Source organism: Rhinopithecus roxellana, unplaced genomic scaffold (genome assembly GCF_007565055.1).
Source record: "Rhinopithecus roxellana isolate Shanxi Qingling unplaced genomic scaffold, ASM756505v1 contig2517, whole genome shotgun sequence".
In the NCBI taxonomy this organism is placed as follows: Eukaryota; Metazoa; Chordata; class Mammalia; order Primates; family Cercopithecidae; genus Rhinopithecus; species Rhinopithecus roxellana.
This window is the reverse complement of record NW_022142107.1, coordinates 14,941-30,892: the sequence shown is the minus strand read 5'-3', so window position 1 is coordinate 30,892 and position 15,952 is coordinate 14,941. Positions and strand designations below refer to the sequence as shown.

The 15,952-nt window shown below is 42.3% G+C and overlaps 1 protein-coding gene across 1 annotated transcript; it reads left to right on the top strand.

The window, feature by feature from the left end:
- Positions 1-240: 240 nt before the first annotated feature.
- LOC115895794 (piezo-type mechanosensitive ion channel component 2-like) lies at positions 241-14,748 on the top strand (the record flags this gene model as incomplete). The annotated part of the gene is made up of 9 exons (XM_030926389.1): positions 241-399; positions 1,812-1,959; positions 3,988-4,176; positions 4,534-4,626; positions 5,909-6,081; positions 8,393-8,521; positions 10,971-11,050; positions 13,401-13,584; positions 14,483-14,748. Coding segments are annotated over 9 exons (1,408 nt in total), but the record flags the coding sequence as incomplete, so codon positions are not given.
- Between the last annotated feature and the right edge of the window lie 1,204 nt (positions 14,749-15,952).

Sequence of the window (15,952 nt, the reverse complement as noted above, 5' to 3'; positions counted from 1 at the left end):
CAACGGTTATAAGACAGATTGAAGGCACCATTCACAGGAAATCACTTTAATTATCGAGTTTTTTAATCCCTCCTTTTGCCTTTGAAGTGATCCACTATGTGTAGACAGTTGATTAGAACTGAGTTTGAGCGATGAAGGGGAAATTCTGTCGGCCTGTTGTTGTTGTTTGAATTCAACACTGCCACCCTTTGGTTCAGAAGAGTATTTCATTTCTTCACTTTCTGTACTTTTACATTTTAGGAAATTCAGCCAGAACCTGGTTGCCCAGCTTTGGTACTTTGTGAAGTGCGTTTACTTCGGGTTGTCTGCTTACCAGATCCGTTGCGGCTACCCAACGCGAGTCCTGGGGAACTTCCTCACCAAGAGCTACAATTACGTCAACCTCTTCTTATTCCAAGGGTAGGGACGCTCTGCATTGTCACAGTCACTGATGGGGGAAGAATAGCCGTGGAAAGGCATTTTGTTTCCCACCTGGGAAGGAAGGGGGAGAGGACGAATTCAGCAGTGGGAATCATTGTGGAACTGTTACAATGCTGGCAAAGGAAGATGTCTGCCTCTTGAAACACCTTTCTGTGTTTCATTGCCACAAGCCTGTCCGGGTGCTGTTCTACATTCACCCACATGGGTTAGGATCCTGCATAATTACTGTGATAATATTTGAGAAGGAAAACTAGGGATACATGATCTGTAAGTATTTATATACTTCTGGGCACAACAGAACACAGTATTTGGAGCCTGGACTGTTCCAGAGACCTTGGGAATTCCAAATTATCCTTAGAATTTTTTGTATTCAGTAAGTTCCTCCATTGAAGAGGGGCATTCTTTCTGCCAAACACCAACCTGCACGCCATGACCTGTGTGCTCATGTAGTAAGTGAACCACGCAAAGCACATGTGCTGTTTTATGTGACAAGTTCAGCGGCAGCATCTCCCCTCTGTTCTCTCGCAAATTAAACCACGGCATAAAAAGTGAGACAGTCCGTGGCACTGCTGGCTTCCCCTCAGCCCCAGACAGAAGAGGTGTTGAGCGCCTTCAGATGCTGTGAAGCGCGGAAGGGTGGTGTTTCATTCAGTGCTAGCCTGTGACTGGGCCTGATGTTTCTTCCAGGGATTGGGTTTATATTCACGTGACAGGGCTGAGGCAGCCTAGGGGAGAATGCTGAGTGGCGATCCACACTGCTGTGAGGGCCCTGGGAGAACCCAGGTTCTCCAGGCTGGGAGACACTCTGTGTCAGTCAAGAGACAAGGAAAATTCTTCAGAGCCTGGAGGAGTCCAGGCCAATCCCTTCTGAACACAACTGAACCACAGAGGCTGAGCCAAGACCATCAACTTGGTACTCCAGCAAGTCCTGCGGCTGAGGGGCCTCACGCCCTGGCTCCCCACAACCTCTCCTCCTCCCTCTGCCTTCATCCATTTGCCCTCATCTTTAACCTACCAGGTGCACCACCCCTGCTTCACTCATCCAGCAGCAGAGCCACAGTCATTCAGCACCCCATGGCCAAGAGTCTCATAACATGAACAAATAAATATGAAAGAAGCTGAGTCACCTTCGCACTTATTTAAAAGTGAGATCCCAGTTGGTTATGATAATCAGAGAAAGGGAAAAGAATGAAAAAATACAAATCCATAGATTCCACTTATAAAATGAAAAGCAGTTGTGTTCCAAGTTGGGTTTTTACTGGAAGGGTCACCAGGAGAACTTTTTCTGAGTCATGAGGTTAAAGCAGTAAGGAAGTGCTTGAGCTCCCGGGTGAGCAGGGTGGTGGGGGCCACCTACAAATGTCTCTCTGATGAGATGTGTTTCCTGCCAGGTTTCGCCTCGTGCCCTTTTTGACTGAGCTGAGGGCAGTGATGGACTGGGTGTGGACAGACACGACCTTGAGCCTGTCCAGCTGGATCTGTGTGGAGGACATCTACGCCCACATATTCATCCTGAAGTGTTGGCGGGAGTCGGAGAAGGTAAGAAACCAGGAGATGTGCCTTATTCCTGTCTACTTCTCTTAGATATAGGCTGGTTTTAAGATGAATATGAGCTTCTGCTCACAATGAAGGCATGAGGCAAAACTATCTCAACCTATAAATGTCCCAGTGATTTCCAACCAACTAGAGTTGAGAATTTTAGACTTACTGCCGCCATAGTCATCAATAGCATCCAGATGCTTTCTTCTTTTGGTGACATCATACTGTAGTTATTTGTTAAAAATGGTATATTGCTTGATATATCCCAAAAACTCTTAAATGGCTCCTTTGGGAGCAGAAAAGAATGTGATGTTGTAGAGAAAAGTGGGGCTGGTAGTGGTTTGGACTCATGCTTACTTCTGACTCACTTTTTGAAGAGGGATGGACAATTTAACCTCTTTGTGCAAAGAAAATTGAAGTGCAAATATCTGCTTATTCTGCTGGTTGAATGTTAAGGTTTAAATATGTCTAGATTACTATTATTTATTGCACTTCTCAAAAGTTTAATATATGAAAGAAGAGTCAGTTGCATAAGAGCAATAGAAACACCCAACAAACATTAGCTGGGGTGGCATGAAATGTCTTTCTTTCTCATCTCAAAATACCCTCCTCGAAAAAGGCTCCTCCGTGTGATTCCTGGTGTGTTCTGCAGCTTTCCCTGGGAATTCCAGCGTTACAGTGATGGGGCCTGTTGTACTGTGGTCTCTGTGTTTATGGGTTGTAAAAGCCACTGCAGTCATGTCCTACTGAGTCCAGGCCTCTCTGCTGGTTTGTAATCTGCAGCTAGTGCCTATGGGTAAATGGTAGATTATTTTTCCTTATCTTAATCTGCTGAAACGAATGGAACCCTCCTGAAGATAAATCACACTGCCACGTCGGGGAGTGGGGTTGACCCCATGTTCTGCATGTAGCTTGGCCTGAGGGGTAACCCTGAAAGGACAGAGGTCATGGAGCAGCAACAGTGAAGTAAGAACACACATGTACAACAGGAGCAGCTCAATGCCAGACAGCACAGCTCCAACTTCCCCTTGTCCATAGTCTCTAAGCAGGGGGCTTAGTGGGCCCTTCATGAATCTCTATTAAAGTAAACAGAAGCGCCCCCAGCCTTACCGGTGCACGGGCTCCTGTAGGAGAGTGAGCCCCTGCAACACGCACCTGCCCCTCCCCATTCCCTGAAGCCAGCGCCCAGAGGGGGCTTTTCTCATCATACAAATCTTTTTTTTTTTTTTTTTGAGGCGGAGTCTCGCTCTGTCGCCCAGGCTGGAGTACAGTGGCCCGATCTCAGCTTACTGCAAGCTCCGCCTCCCGGGTTCACACCATTCTCCTGTCTCAGCCTCCTGAGTAGCTGGGACTACAGGCGCCGCCACCTAGCCCAGCTAATTTTTTGTATTTTTAGTAGAGACGGGGTTTTCACTGTGTTAGCCAGGATGGTCTCGATCTCCTGACCTCATGATCCGCCCGCCTCAGCCTCCCAAAGTGCTGAGATTACAGGCGTGAGCCACTGCACCTGTCCCATACAAATCTTACTTAGGACTCGAACAACATTGTCTTTAAGAACACGTATCATAATTAAATTAAAAATCATGTTTTTCCACCCTCCAAGGGCAGGGAAGGGTCAATTGAAAGGCACAGATTTTAAATATTCAGGAATTGAAAGTAAAGTATCTTTCTCTCGCATAATCCCTTAAAACCAGAAGGTTCATTCGGCCGGACACTTGATTCCTTGGTCCATGAGTTCATCATCAGCAAAACCCACCCACAGTCTTGAAGGGAGAAGGCCGCTCAAGTCCTCTTGGCCCCTGTGGAAGCACCAGGGGGTGCTGGAGCGACCTCAGGACAGCTTCACATCACTACCTAACTTCGTTTCGAGATTGGGACGAGGTTGCTGTCCCCATGTCAGAGCACACAGAGAAGATTCAGGCCAAATCCATGTTCCCAGCACCGCAGTCAGAGCACTCGCCATCCCCCAGTCCCGCTGCCTGCGGGAAAGCACCCGAGCCTGAGCCTTGTCTGAACTCTGTGTTGCAGAGATACCCTCAGCCGCGGGGCCAGAAGAAGAAGAAAGTGGTGAAGTACGGCATGGGAGGGATGATCATTGTCCTGCTCATCTGCATCGTCTGGTTTCCTCTTCTCTTCATGTCTTTGATCAAATCTGTGGCTGGGGTCATCAACCAGCCCCTGGACGTCTCCGTCACCATTACCCTGGGAGGGTATCAGGTGATCTCTGTGCACACCCCGCCTACCAGAGCCTTGCCCCACGCCACACTCCTTTATGATAGATGCCTGTAGGGTATTTAGTTATGAGCTGCCGACCCCGCTGTCCTGTCTATATTCTGAGTGCTCAGCAAACACGTGATGTATGAAATGAGGCGCCAAAGACATTGAGAGACTAGTTCCCCTCTGGTGTTGAGCATGGGAATAATGACTCCAAAAAGAGATCTTGGATGCCATTTGTCATGGGATAAACATATCCTACATAAATGGGCTAATATCCTACATAAATGTTTTTCTTTTGACTCAGGATGGAGAGAAGAGCTGGGGAATATTGACAACACTGTTCTCTTTGTTTTCCAGCCTATTTTCACAATGAGTGCCCAACAAAGCCAGTTGAAAGTTATGGACCAGCAGAACTTTAATAAATTTATACAAGCTTTTTCTAGGGACACCGTAAGTAAATCCCTATAGTAGATTTCTATGAAGACCTCTCATCCAGGGGAGCTCACTCGTTGTCGTTTAATGCTTTGCCATGGCCTGAGGTGGTGGGAAGAAGGACTTTTCAGGGTTGATCAGTTACATACAGCAGATTCACTTTGATAATCTAAGAAGTTATGTCTTTGTTGTTGAACATTAGTGGTAATAAACATTTAAATATTGATCTATTTTAAAAATTGTTTAACTTTTTAAATTGTGGTATATATTCATCTCTTGACTAGTAGGCCTACTCTGGGAATCTGTCCTAAGAAGTAATTCAAAATATGAGAAAGCTCTGTCTAGGCACTGGCTTATGAGTGCATTCTCTGTATTAGCAGAAGTGGAGGCAATTTGCGGCTCAGCAAACGAGCTGGTTGAGGAAATTAAGGCAGATGTATTAAATGAATTTGATTAGCACTGGATACCCTAGAGGGGTCATAATGGGAGAAGGAGCTTCTACTTTCCATTTTATTTACGTGCCATGTTGTCCAAAGATTTTCTAAGCAACTTATTTTGTAATTAAAAAATTCATTACAGAGACTAAGACTATAAATGACATGACAATTTCTCAAGCTAAAACATAAATTTTAAAAAGGCTATTATTTTTTAAATTACAAAAAATAAGAAATACATCCCCTAAAACTTAAAACAATGATGATGTTCTGGTAGCAGGATGGTGGCTGATGTTATTCTCTTGTCTATATTCCACACTTTTAATAATATAACATAATCCTCATCATTAAAATTTGTCTTACAAATAGTTTTTTTTATTGAAGAGAGTGAATAGGAAGGAGATGCTTCTCTCTTCTGTAAATTATCACCTATAATGCACACGGTCAACACTAATCTGGAACAATGAGCAGTTCTTCAGAGAGGGCTGGGATGTCCTGAGCAGGTTAAGTTTGGTCTCCCTCATGAGAGGGACATTCCCCGATAGGTGATAAATTTCCTTTTTAGTGGAAAGGAAAAATGACACTAAATTATCTGTTTTTCCTTTATTGTTTAACTGGAATGGTTCCACAGCTGTATTGATGGTAGCAACCGCTGGGATTGGGTAATGTAACTGGAAACTGCCCATACCTGTGGGTAAGGAAGCCAAATTAGTGTGATGGAATACTCAAGACCATCCATTATAAAAATATTCCCTTCAAAGGGAGAAACCTTTTCCATACTGCCAGTTCAAAGGAAGAGTAACTGCTTTCTTTATACAGCATGATGCATATAATCTATTTATGCATGTGCATTTGTGCACATACAGGGTGCTATGCAATTTCTGGAAAATTATGAAAAAGAAGACATAACAGTAGCAGAACTGGAAGGAAACTCAAATTCTTTGTGGACCATCAGCCCACCCAGTAAGCAGAAAATGATACACGAACTCCTGGACCCCAATAGTAGCTTCTCTGTTGTTTTTTCATGGAGTATTCAGAGGTAGTTACTGTATTTCCATGCATAATTTATCCCTTCCCCCAGTCTAAACATGGAGTTGGGGGATGGAGGGTGTGGTGGGATGGAAGAATGGAAACTTTAGATTAATGTGGATCTTACTTTGTCATTACCGCCTTGGGAACTTACCTTCAATGCCAAAGCTAACATTTTTGTTTATTAAATAATGACTTGCCTAGGAATCATTAACCAGACTAAGAACTTCTTAGTTTTCCTTTTTTGCTGTTTTTAGCTAACTTTCGTTTTTTGGTTTTGGGGTTTGCTGTTGTTGTTGTTGTTTATTTTTGCATTTCAAAATCCATTGTATTTTATTACCTTAATGTACAATTGGTGAAACAACACTTAAATTTCAAATGTTTCTTACTATAATGCAAAAGAGTATTACTCTGAACACCTCCCTCGTGCATCACTTACATTACTATTATAAATCTACCACAGGGAGCCTCTCCACTTAGATTTTCCTCATGCATCTTACATTTCACTGTCCATAATCTTCCGTGGAAAAGGAAGTGAATGATGCCCACTGGAGACAGAAAGGCTAGCTCTGATGCAGTGAGAACTGACCATGTGCTTTCACATAAACACTAAGAAATGAAGGCAGAGCATCAAGTGATTTGAAAGTTGATTTAAATTCATATGTGGTTTCAGAAAATCTAAACTTTTTTCAATGCAAAAAAAAATTTGAATGTAACTATAAATCTCAAAAAAATCAATATCCTGCTCCTTTTAAACTGAAATCCAAATAAATTTCATATTTTAATGTTGGGTTATTCTAGATAATAACTTTAGTTTTTAAAGAGAGGCTGGCAGTGAGTTCTGTGAGCAAGAAACAGAGGTAGAGAGAAGAGAGGCAAGGTGATGATTTATAAAATGAAACAGTCTGGGTGAATTCTACAACTTCCACGAAAGGGTGAAGTTTGGTCTTAATGATAAAGAAATTTCAGGCTGATTGTGGTGGCTCACACCTGGAATCCTGGCACTTTGGGAGACCGAAGTGGGCAGATCACTTGAAGCCAGGAGTTTGAGACCAGCCTGGCCAACATGGCGAAACTCTGTCTTTACTAAAAATACAAAAATTAGCCAGAAGGTAGTAGCACACACCTGTAATCCCAGCTACTCAGGAGGCTGAAGCAGGAGAATTGCTTGAACCAGGGAGGCAGAGGTTGCAGTGAGCTGAGATCATGCCACTGCACTCCAACCTGAGTGACAGAGCAAGATTTCGTCTCAAAAAAAAAAAAGGAAAGAAAGAAAAAGAAAAAGAAATTGCAGCCTCTGGAGGCCCAGATTATCACTTGCATTCCACCAATACTGGGGAAGCCCTACCTGACCCCCTTCCCAAGTGTGAGATGTGAGGGCAGCTTGGCCGTCTCCGAAGGGAGAGACTTCCTGAGAGTCCTCTCTGCCCAGCCCGAGCCAGTGGCCAGCACGTGGCCCCTGCTTTGTTTTTCCTTGTGTTGGTAGAAAGAGCATATCTTAGCAGAAGTTCTCACATCCGAATACTGCATCCAAAGCCCAATAGTTTAGTGATGCAGTTTTGGGAACCTCAACATAATACACCAGTTGATTAACTTAGTTCTTTCATCACAGTTTTGAGATTTAGAACCCTAAGCAAGCTTATTTGGGCAGGCAAGTAGTAGGTTCATTTGGGTCCATGAGACCGACTCGTTAGAATTAAGAAAGAAGCATGACAGTTACAGAAGAATGCCTTCTAGCATCTAAAATTTACAAGGAAATAGTTTTAAAAAATTCAAAGTGGGGCTGTTCAGAATGTAAAGAACTCTGTCAATCCCATTTTCTCCTTTTCAGGGTCCCAAATTCCTCATGTCCAACTCTGTATAAATTACCAAAAATTTACTTTCTAGCCTTTTCTTTAAAGAGCTACCAAAAAAAAATAGAAACCAACAAAACAATTAAAATTCAATTTCTGACTGAATATTCTTTTTAACACATGGAGTCTGTTTATCATCGTGGAGACTAACATCATTGGGTTGATAAAAGAATATTTTAGAAACTCATATTAAAACATCAGGATGGGTTCTCTTTTGATGAGCAGGTTCCTCCTCTTTCTCACCTTCGACTCTGTTTTAAAAGTGTTCGTGGCCTCCTTGGGCTCTATTAACTCAGTTGTCTAAGAAGCTGAGCGTTGAGGTGAAGCAGACTGAAAGGGTCTGGATTGACAATTGTGGACCCAATGAAAACGTGGTGACATTAATCACATTAAGAGTTAAATATGTTGTAAATCTCTTTTCCAGACTTCTGAATAATCATTGACATTAAGCTTTTTTTTTCTTCGCAGAAACTTAAGTCTGGGTGCAAAATCGGAAATAGCAACAGATAAGCTTTCTTTTCCTCTTAAAAATATTACTCGAAAGAATATCGCTAAAATGATTGCAGGCAACAGCACAGAAGGTTCAAAAACACCAGTGTAAGTTTATTTTTCTTACTAATAGAGCTTTGTTAAGTATATGCACCTGGTCCAAAATGTCCATCTACAGATTCATGTGTATGAGGAATGCAACTTCATTCTTTGGTAACACAAAGTTAATTTCTATTTGGAGGCCCCATTTTGTAAGATTAAAGAAACTTAATCTCAGCTGTGGAGTTTTCTGTCCACTGTCCCCAGGGTTATGTTTATGTTCTGAATGAGGGTTTGGGCCAGGCGTGGTGGCTTATGCCTATAATCCCAGCATTCTGGGAGGGTGAGACAGGTGGATGCCCTGAGGTCGGGAGTTCAAGACCAGCCTGACCAACATGGTGAAACCCTGTCTCTACTGAAAATACAAAGATTAGCTAAGCGTGGTGGTGCACACCTATGATCCCAACTACTCGGGAGGCTGAGGCATGAGAATCGCTTGAACCCTTGAGGCAGAGGTTGCAGTGAACCAAGATCGCGCCACTGCACTCCAGCCTGGGCAACAGAGCGAGACTCCATCTCAAAAAAAATAAACAAATAAATAATAAAAAACAAATGAATGAGGGTTTGTATGGTGCCAGGCTCCAGGAAGCTCATCAGTGCATGGAAAGTGCTAGCCCGCTGGGCTTCCACTGAGAGAGACATTCTTCTTCCAGGTCTGTCTTCAGTCTGCAGAGTAGCTGTCTCCCTCAGCTATTGGGACCCATTCTGGGGCACACTAGAAATCATCAAGCTGATTCTCATGCAATTTGGAGGTGTGGGAGCTCCGGCAGGTCCACCTGGGTTCACCTGACCCAATATAATATGTGCCCAGTGGTACCTCATTCGCCCCTGGGGGTACTGGGCTCTTGGTGCCTCTAAGGGCCCTATTCAGGAATGTGACATGGGACTGCACTAAAATGACCCAAGCCTCTTGTCATTCGTGTTTGCCACCTGATCGTGGGCACCCACTTCACTCATTCACCCTCAGTGGAAGGAGGTGGGGCTCAAGGTTCCTTCTTAGGGAGCCACTAGTGTCAAGCACATTCTCCTCCCACTCTCTGTCCACCTGGCCCAAAAAGTATTGATCTCATCTCTGGATGACAAACCTTGCTCTTCTCTGACCATAATCACCAAAAGCCAGGCAAAGACCCTGTGAGACCGTTTTCTACTATTATTCCTGCCTCTGGGTCTCTGAATGGGGATAGAGCATACAGGGTTAAGGAGTACAAAGGGTAAAAGGAAATTTGGGAAAAAAATATTATATATCTCAAAATATTATCCTGTCACTTAAGTACTCCACTTCCAACAGATGCAAGCTGAGATGTTTAGATTCTAATATATGAACTAGCAAGAAAAAAAATGATATGGATCTAAAACTGCTAAACATAATAGTTCAGGCATCCACCAGTGATGCCCTCAGTTTTGTCTTCCAGACTGCCCTGGCCCCATTGTAATGCATGGAATATACACATCACCAGGGTGCAGGCCTTAGAAGTATTCCCAGATTGAGATATGTTTTGCAACTCACTAAAGTTGAAGGGCCCTTGGAGACTGTCAGATCCTTTCCCATCACTTCCCAGATGAGAAGGCGTGTCTACTCAAGAATGTATTCAAGGCACTAGGCTTGTGGGAGGCAGAGGTCACTCGAGGTCCAGGCCACCATCTCTCTTCACCTCTCACTCCCCTCTAGATCAGTTCATGCAGTCTACTTGCGTATTAGTCCATTCTCATGCTGCTAATAAAGACTTACCTGAGATTGGGTAATTTATAAAGGAAAGAGGTTGAATTGACTCACAGTTCCACATGGCTGGGGAGGCCACACAATCATGGCGGAAGGCGAAGGAGGAGCAAAGGCACATCTTGCATGGTGGTGGGCAAGGGAGCGTGTGCAGGGGAACTGACCTTTATAAAACCATCAAATTTCATGAGACGTTTTCACTGTCACGAGAACAGCATGATGATGGAGGAAAACCTGCCCCCATCATCCAGTTACCTCCCACCAGTCCCTGCCGTGACACGTGGGGATTATGGGAGCTACAATTCAAGATGATATTTGGGTGGGGACACAGTCAAACCATATCAGCCTGATTATAGATATGTTTGAAAATCTAAAAATTAAAATTTGAAGTGTGCTCAATGGTATGGTTAAGAATTAGAGGATCTTAGTAAGAAAGAGTGCCCCTTAGCTTCAGAAACAAGCTGCAGAATTGGGAAAAGGCCTGTGGCTGTTTGTAAGCCATCACCCAGCTTGTTGTACAGACTTACATGCAGATCCGGATAAAGCTCCGTGAATTTGCTCCACATCAGAGAGTTTTGATTGTAATAGGAACCCATAAATTCTGATGTCTACACATTGTACAGATATGTGACATTTCCACCATGATTTGGTGATACAAGGTCAACAATAAGAATAAGAAATCAATTTTAGATGGTAAAACAATTAACATGTAATTATATCTTTTTCTTTCTTAATGTACAGGACCATAGAAAAGATTTATCCATATTATGTGAAAGCACCTAGTGATTCTAACTCAAAACCTATAAAGCAACTTTTATCTGGTAAGAATGAGAAAAATTTGTTTCAGAATTGTTTTCAATCTTAGTTTTATTCAGTTTCAACAGTGTGTGTTTGGGCCTTCATCAGACTACTTTTTAGCTATCTCTTCCTGTGTGACAAGACGTATAAAACCTCTGCCTGCCTTCACTAGCCCAAAGGAGTCACTCATTCAGTTGGGACCCACATTCTTCATTTTCTCTTTTTCATTGATATGGAACTTGATTGACTTAAATTCACACCAAGTTTCTTATAGTACTGATTCATCAGATTATAGACTTGTTTCTATTAGCAGCCAGATTACTGACAGGAAACTGCCTCATACATTGTTAAATATGTCTGCCCCTCACAATAAGAACAGTAAAAAGATAGCATGAAATGCACTTGATTCCGCCCAAGAATTAGTAAGTATCACTAGAGGCACTTTAGTGATTTAATTTTCCCAATATAACTTGGATGGTATAAATTCATGTTTCCGGATTCTATTAATTATCAAGAATTGCTTGATTCCATGACTTGAACCAGAAGCAGATGTATAGATCTGGACAACGTGGAAAACCAGTGCAGTTATCTGGCACACAGTCATTCATTCTCCAACATGGGCCGTTCACTACGTACTAGGCAATAGGCCAGACACTGGAGCCTGGGCTCCGTGCTGCTGTGTTTAGCTAGAAAGACGCAGACATAAGTGAAGAGTTGGAAAGCTACACAGAGATTGGCCTGGTAGAGGCCCAGTGGAGGGCCCTGGGGATGGGCAAAAGACCAGGCTCCATATCACACACGTTTCTTCCTCAGCAGTAAATAAGTATCTCTTGCAAGGTATTTGCAAGACGCATTAAGAAATTTGCTATTTCCCTTTCAGTCAGGAATAGTTGTAGAAATGTTTCATCTGGGCATGCAGATTGCTCAACAATCAGTCATTCCCCAGGAAATAATTCTGTCCCTCCACAAGCTCTTCCTGAGCTGACGCTATGCTGCAGGCTCCTGTGTTTCCTCCTTACAGCTGTCTCCCGACTTCAGAACCAACATTCCTCCTGTTCCTGTGTGTTCTGCATGGTTCACCCTCTTCCTTGATAAGGACTTTGGCTCTAGCAGGATCATACTGTGCCTTACTCTTCTTCATTGATTCATCCTTCCATGCCATAGACATTTTTTGTCAAGTACCATTCTTGGATTCCTACCATCTAGGACAAGCTTGTCGAACCCGCATCCCATGGGCTGCCTGTGACCCAGGACAGTGTTGAATATGGCCCAACACAAATCCGTAAACTTTCTTAAAACATTATGAGATTTTTTTGTATTTTTTTTTTTTTTTTTTTTTTTTTAGCTCATAAGCTGTCCTTGGTGTTAGTATATTTCCTGCGTGACCCAAGGCAATTCTTCTTCCATTGTGGCCCAGGGAAGCCAAAAGATTGGACACCCGTGATCTAGGAATTCAGTATGAAATGATGCTGATGTGGCTCCCACCGTCACAGAGTTTAGTTTATAGTCACCACCATGTTTCTCAGGGGAAGCACCAGTATCGTTGGCAGGAGTGGAATCTTCTTGAAAAGACCTATACAGTGTCACTACAGGCTTCTTCTTACTGTATTTTTTACAGCTCGTTTGCATTCACCCTAAGCTCCAATAAAAGTAATTATTGACCCGATATTATGGTTCTCAGAGATTTGCTGAGCTGTGTCCCATCACCCTGCCTGAAATGAGCTTCCCTCCTCACCCAGCTTCACCTATTGAAGTTCTCACTCGGCAAATCTCAGCTCAGAAGTTATCTGCTCTGTGAGGCACCCATGGAGCATGCTATCCAGAAGTGGTGTCTCTAAGCCAACAGAGCTTGTCAGTGCTGGTCCTATGGTGGCTGTCATGTGCTCATAAATTGTACTCATGTACATAGTCTTTTCCCATGGAGATAAGGAACAATGTTATATGCAGTTTTGGAGCCCTTTAGCACCTAATGGAGTGCCTTCCTCCCATGAGACATTGAGCAAATGTTGCTAAGATGAATGGACTGGTTGATTCGATCACAAGTCAGCGATGTGGTTTTTTAAGATGTCTACAGAGTCATTTGGGATTATCAGCTCAGCCGCTCAGGTGGTGGATCCTCCACTTGTGCCCTGTGGTTTCGCTGCCGTGCCCATGTAGCAACAGCAGCTGACCTCTCTCACTGAAAAGGAAAATCACTTGGATACCCAGGGCCACTCTTCCTTGTCCATCCCCGCTTTTAGCACGTCCATGCATCCTTTTCAATCCTGGAACCTTGTGCTACCGTTAGTAACCAGATCTTGCCATCTGAAAACATTTTTGCATTACATCCTAAAATTCTCATGCTGACTTGATTTTGTGTTTCTACCCTTCTAGAAAATAATTTCATGGATATTACCATCATTTTGTCCAGAGACAATACAACTAAATATAACAGTGAGTGGTGGGTTCTCAACCTGACTGGAAACAGAATATACAATCCGAACTCTCAGGCCCTGGAACTGGTGGTCTTCAATGACAAAGTCAGTCCCCCAAGTCTGGGGTTCCTGGCTGGCTATGGGTAAGGACTCATTGAACAATTCACAGTTACAAGAGTCTACTTCTGTATCATAGAAAGTTGAGAGTGGGAAACCTTTATCTTCTTAGAATTCACTAATTTTAGAGCTGCAATATTAAAATGCACACGTCCTTGGTCCTTCATTTCAAAAAATCAGGCACCAGAGTCCCAAAGAGATGAAAATGCCCAGTGTGACTCACACAGCCCAGGCATATGGCTTCTTCACTCCATGTCTTCCTGTTATGGCACAGTTTAATGCAATCCAGTGTTTACAGTTTAGAAACTGGCATGGAAATACCACTTTTCTGCTTAGATTTCCTTCTAATCCTTAGCAGATTGATCTATCAGACATCCCACTTTTGAACTTCTGAACCATTGCATCATGTTCTGATGCTTAAATCCTAGGATATGCACATCCCCACAAGACACAAATATAAAGTATTATATTTCTCAAAGTTAGCCTCATAAGAAATGATTTTCACCCAGAATTTGATAAAAAATTAATCTGAGAGACAGTATTGCTAAAAAGAAAGGAGCCTGCCACAGAAAATCATATATAATCACATTTCTACCAAATATATGATTTATGCATTTAATATATGCAATAAAACCACCTGAAATTCATACATGAAACGGTTAGCATTGATTATTTTCAGAGTGTGAGATTGTAAAGGACTTTTATTTTTCAAGTCTAACAGTTCTGTAATACATAATTCTATTTTCTATTTATAATAATTCTATTATAAAAAGTCAACTTTTTAACCAAAGGGAAAAAATGTGAGATTTGATATGCTTATTTCTTCTATGGAATTTGAGACAAAATAATATTTTTTTCTTTTAGACATGCTTTATTAACTATATTTAACTGCTATATGCAATTTCTACTCACTGTTTTTTTCAGTATTATGGGATTATATGCTTCCGTTGTGCTTGTGATTGGGAAATTTGTCCGAGAATTCTTCAGTGGGATTTCTCACTCCATCATGTTTGAAGAGCTTCCAAATGTGGATCGAATTTTGAAGTTGTGCACAGATATTTTTTTAGTTCGAGAGACAGGAGAACTGGAACTAGAAGAAGATCTCTATGCCAAATTAATATTCCTGTATCGCTCACCAGAGACAATGATCAAATGGACTAGAGAGAAAACAAATTGAAACCTTAGAACACAGACTGCAAATAATGTTAACATTTGAATTTTTTTTAAAAGCACAATATTCTCATAAGAGCTAAGCATTTCTAGTTCAATGGAAATGGTTTGCTTCTCTTCTGACAGGTAGACAAAAGGAACTGACATCCTTTTGCAGTAAAAGCTACCTTGCAAGTTAAGGCACTGTTGAAAATGTTATTTGTAACTCCATTTCTCTGAAATCAGGGCTACTTGCTTTATGTTTTAGTCAACAGTGTCTTGCATTCTGACCATGTGAAGGAATCATGTATGGGCCCCGTCCCTAAGAGAAACAGAAGAGGAGTCAGATGGAAAGATGCCTGTGTTTTCCTCTGTGGGCCCGTGCCCTTCCTGGAGAGATGCTACAATGCAATATACAGCACTCCATCCCCAGTGGGGAAGCTGCTGTGATGAGACTAGATGAGCCTTCAACACACTCAGAATATGCAACAGCAATAGGGAGCAGACAGCTCCTACCTGTGTTTCTAGGGGCAAAAGAGAGGGAACTAATTGCCCATGAAGACGCCAGTGGAAGGATCAGCCTCATTCTAAGCAAAAACATAACATTAGTGATACTCTTACTGCCTTATCTTAACCAAGGACTAATAAGATACCTTTCCATTAAACACCAGTGACTGACTTCTCAGGAAAAAAAAAAAAAAAAAAAAAAAAAAAAGCAGCAAAACAAATGGTGTGGACACCTGCTTTGTTGTGGTCCAGCAGTGACCGGCTTCAATGAGGGGAACCGTTCTGGAGGGCTGCGGTCTCCTGTGCAAACAGACGTGAGGCAGAAGAGTGAAAAGGCCGGCCCAGTGGGACCTGGAATACTTTGTAACTCTTTAAGAACTGAGGTCAGGACCGCTCTGCTGCCTTCCCCGCCCCTCAGCGTGCTTTTTCCCATTTCCATGATTTAAGGCAAGGGTTTTTCCAGTATGTGACATTTTCCTTCCTGTTTTTCAGGTCTATCAAAGAGTTTACATATTCCAATTCACATTTTTACATCTGAGACGGGTTTTTTAAGTTCATAATTATGAAAGAAATATGTATATTGAGCTTGGGGAAATAAAAATGGCCTTTTCTTAAATTATTATTATTGGTAATACAACCTCTTCATTAAATAACAATGTAGCATGAAAAATTTATGATTTAAATGTAGTTTTCATTCCATATTAAGATACAGTTTCTGAGAAGAATCATTGAATGGAC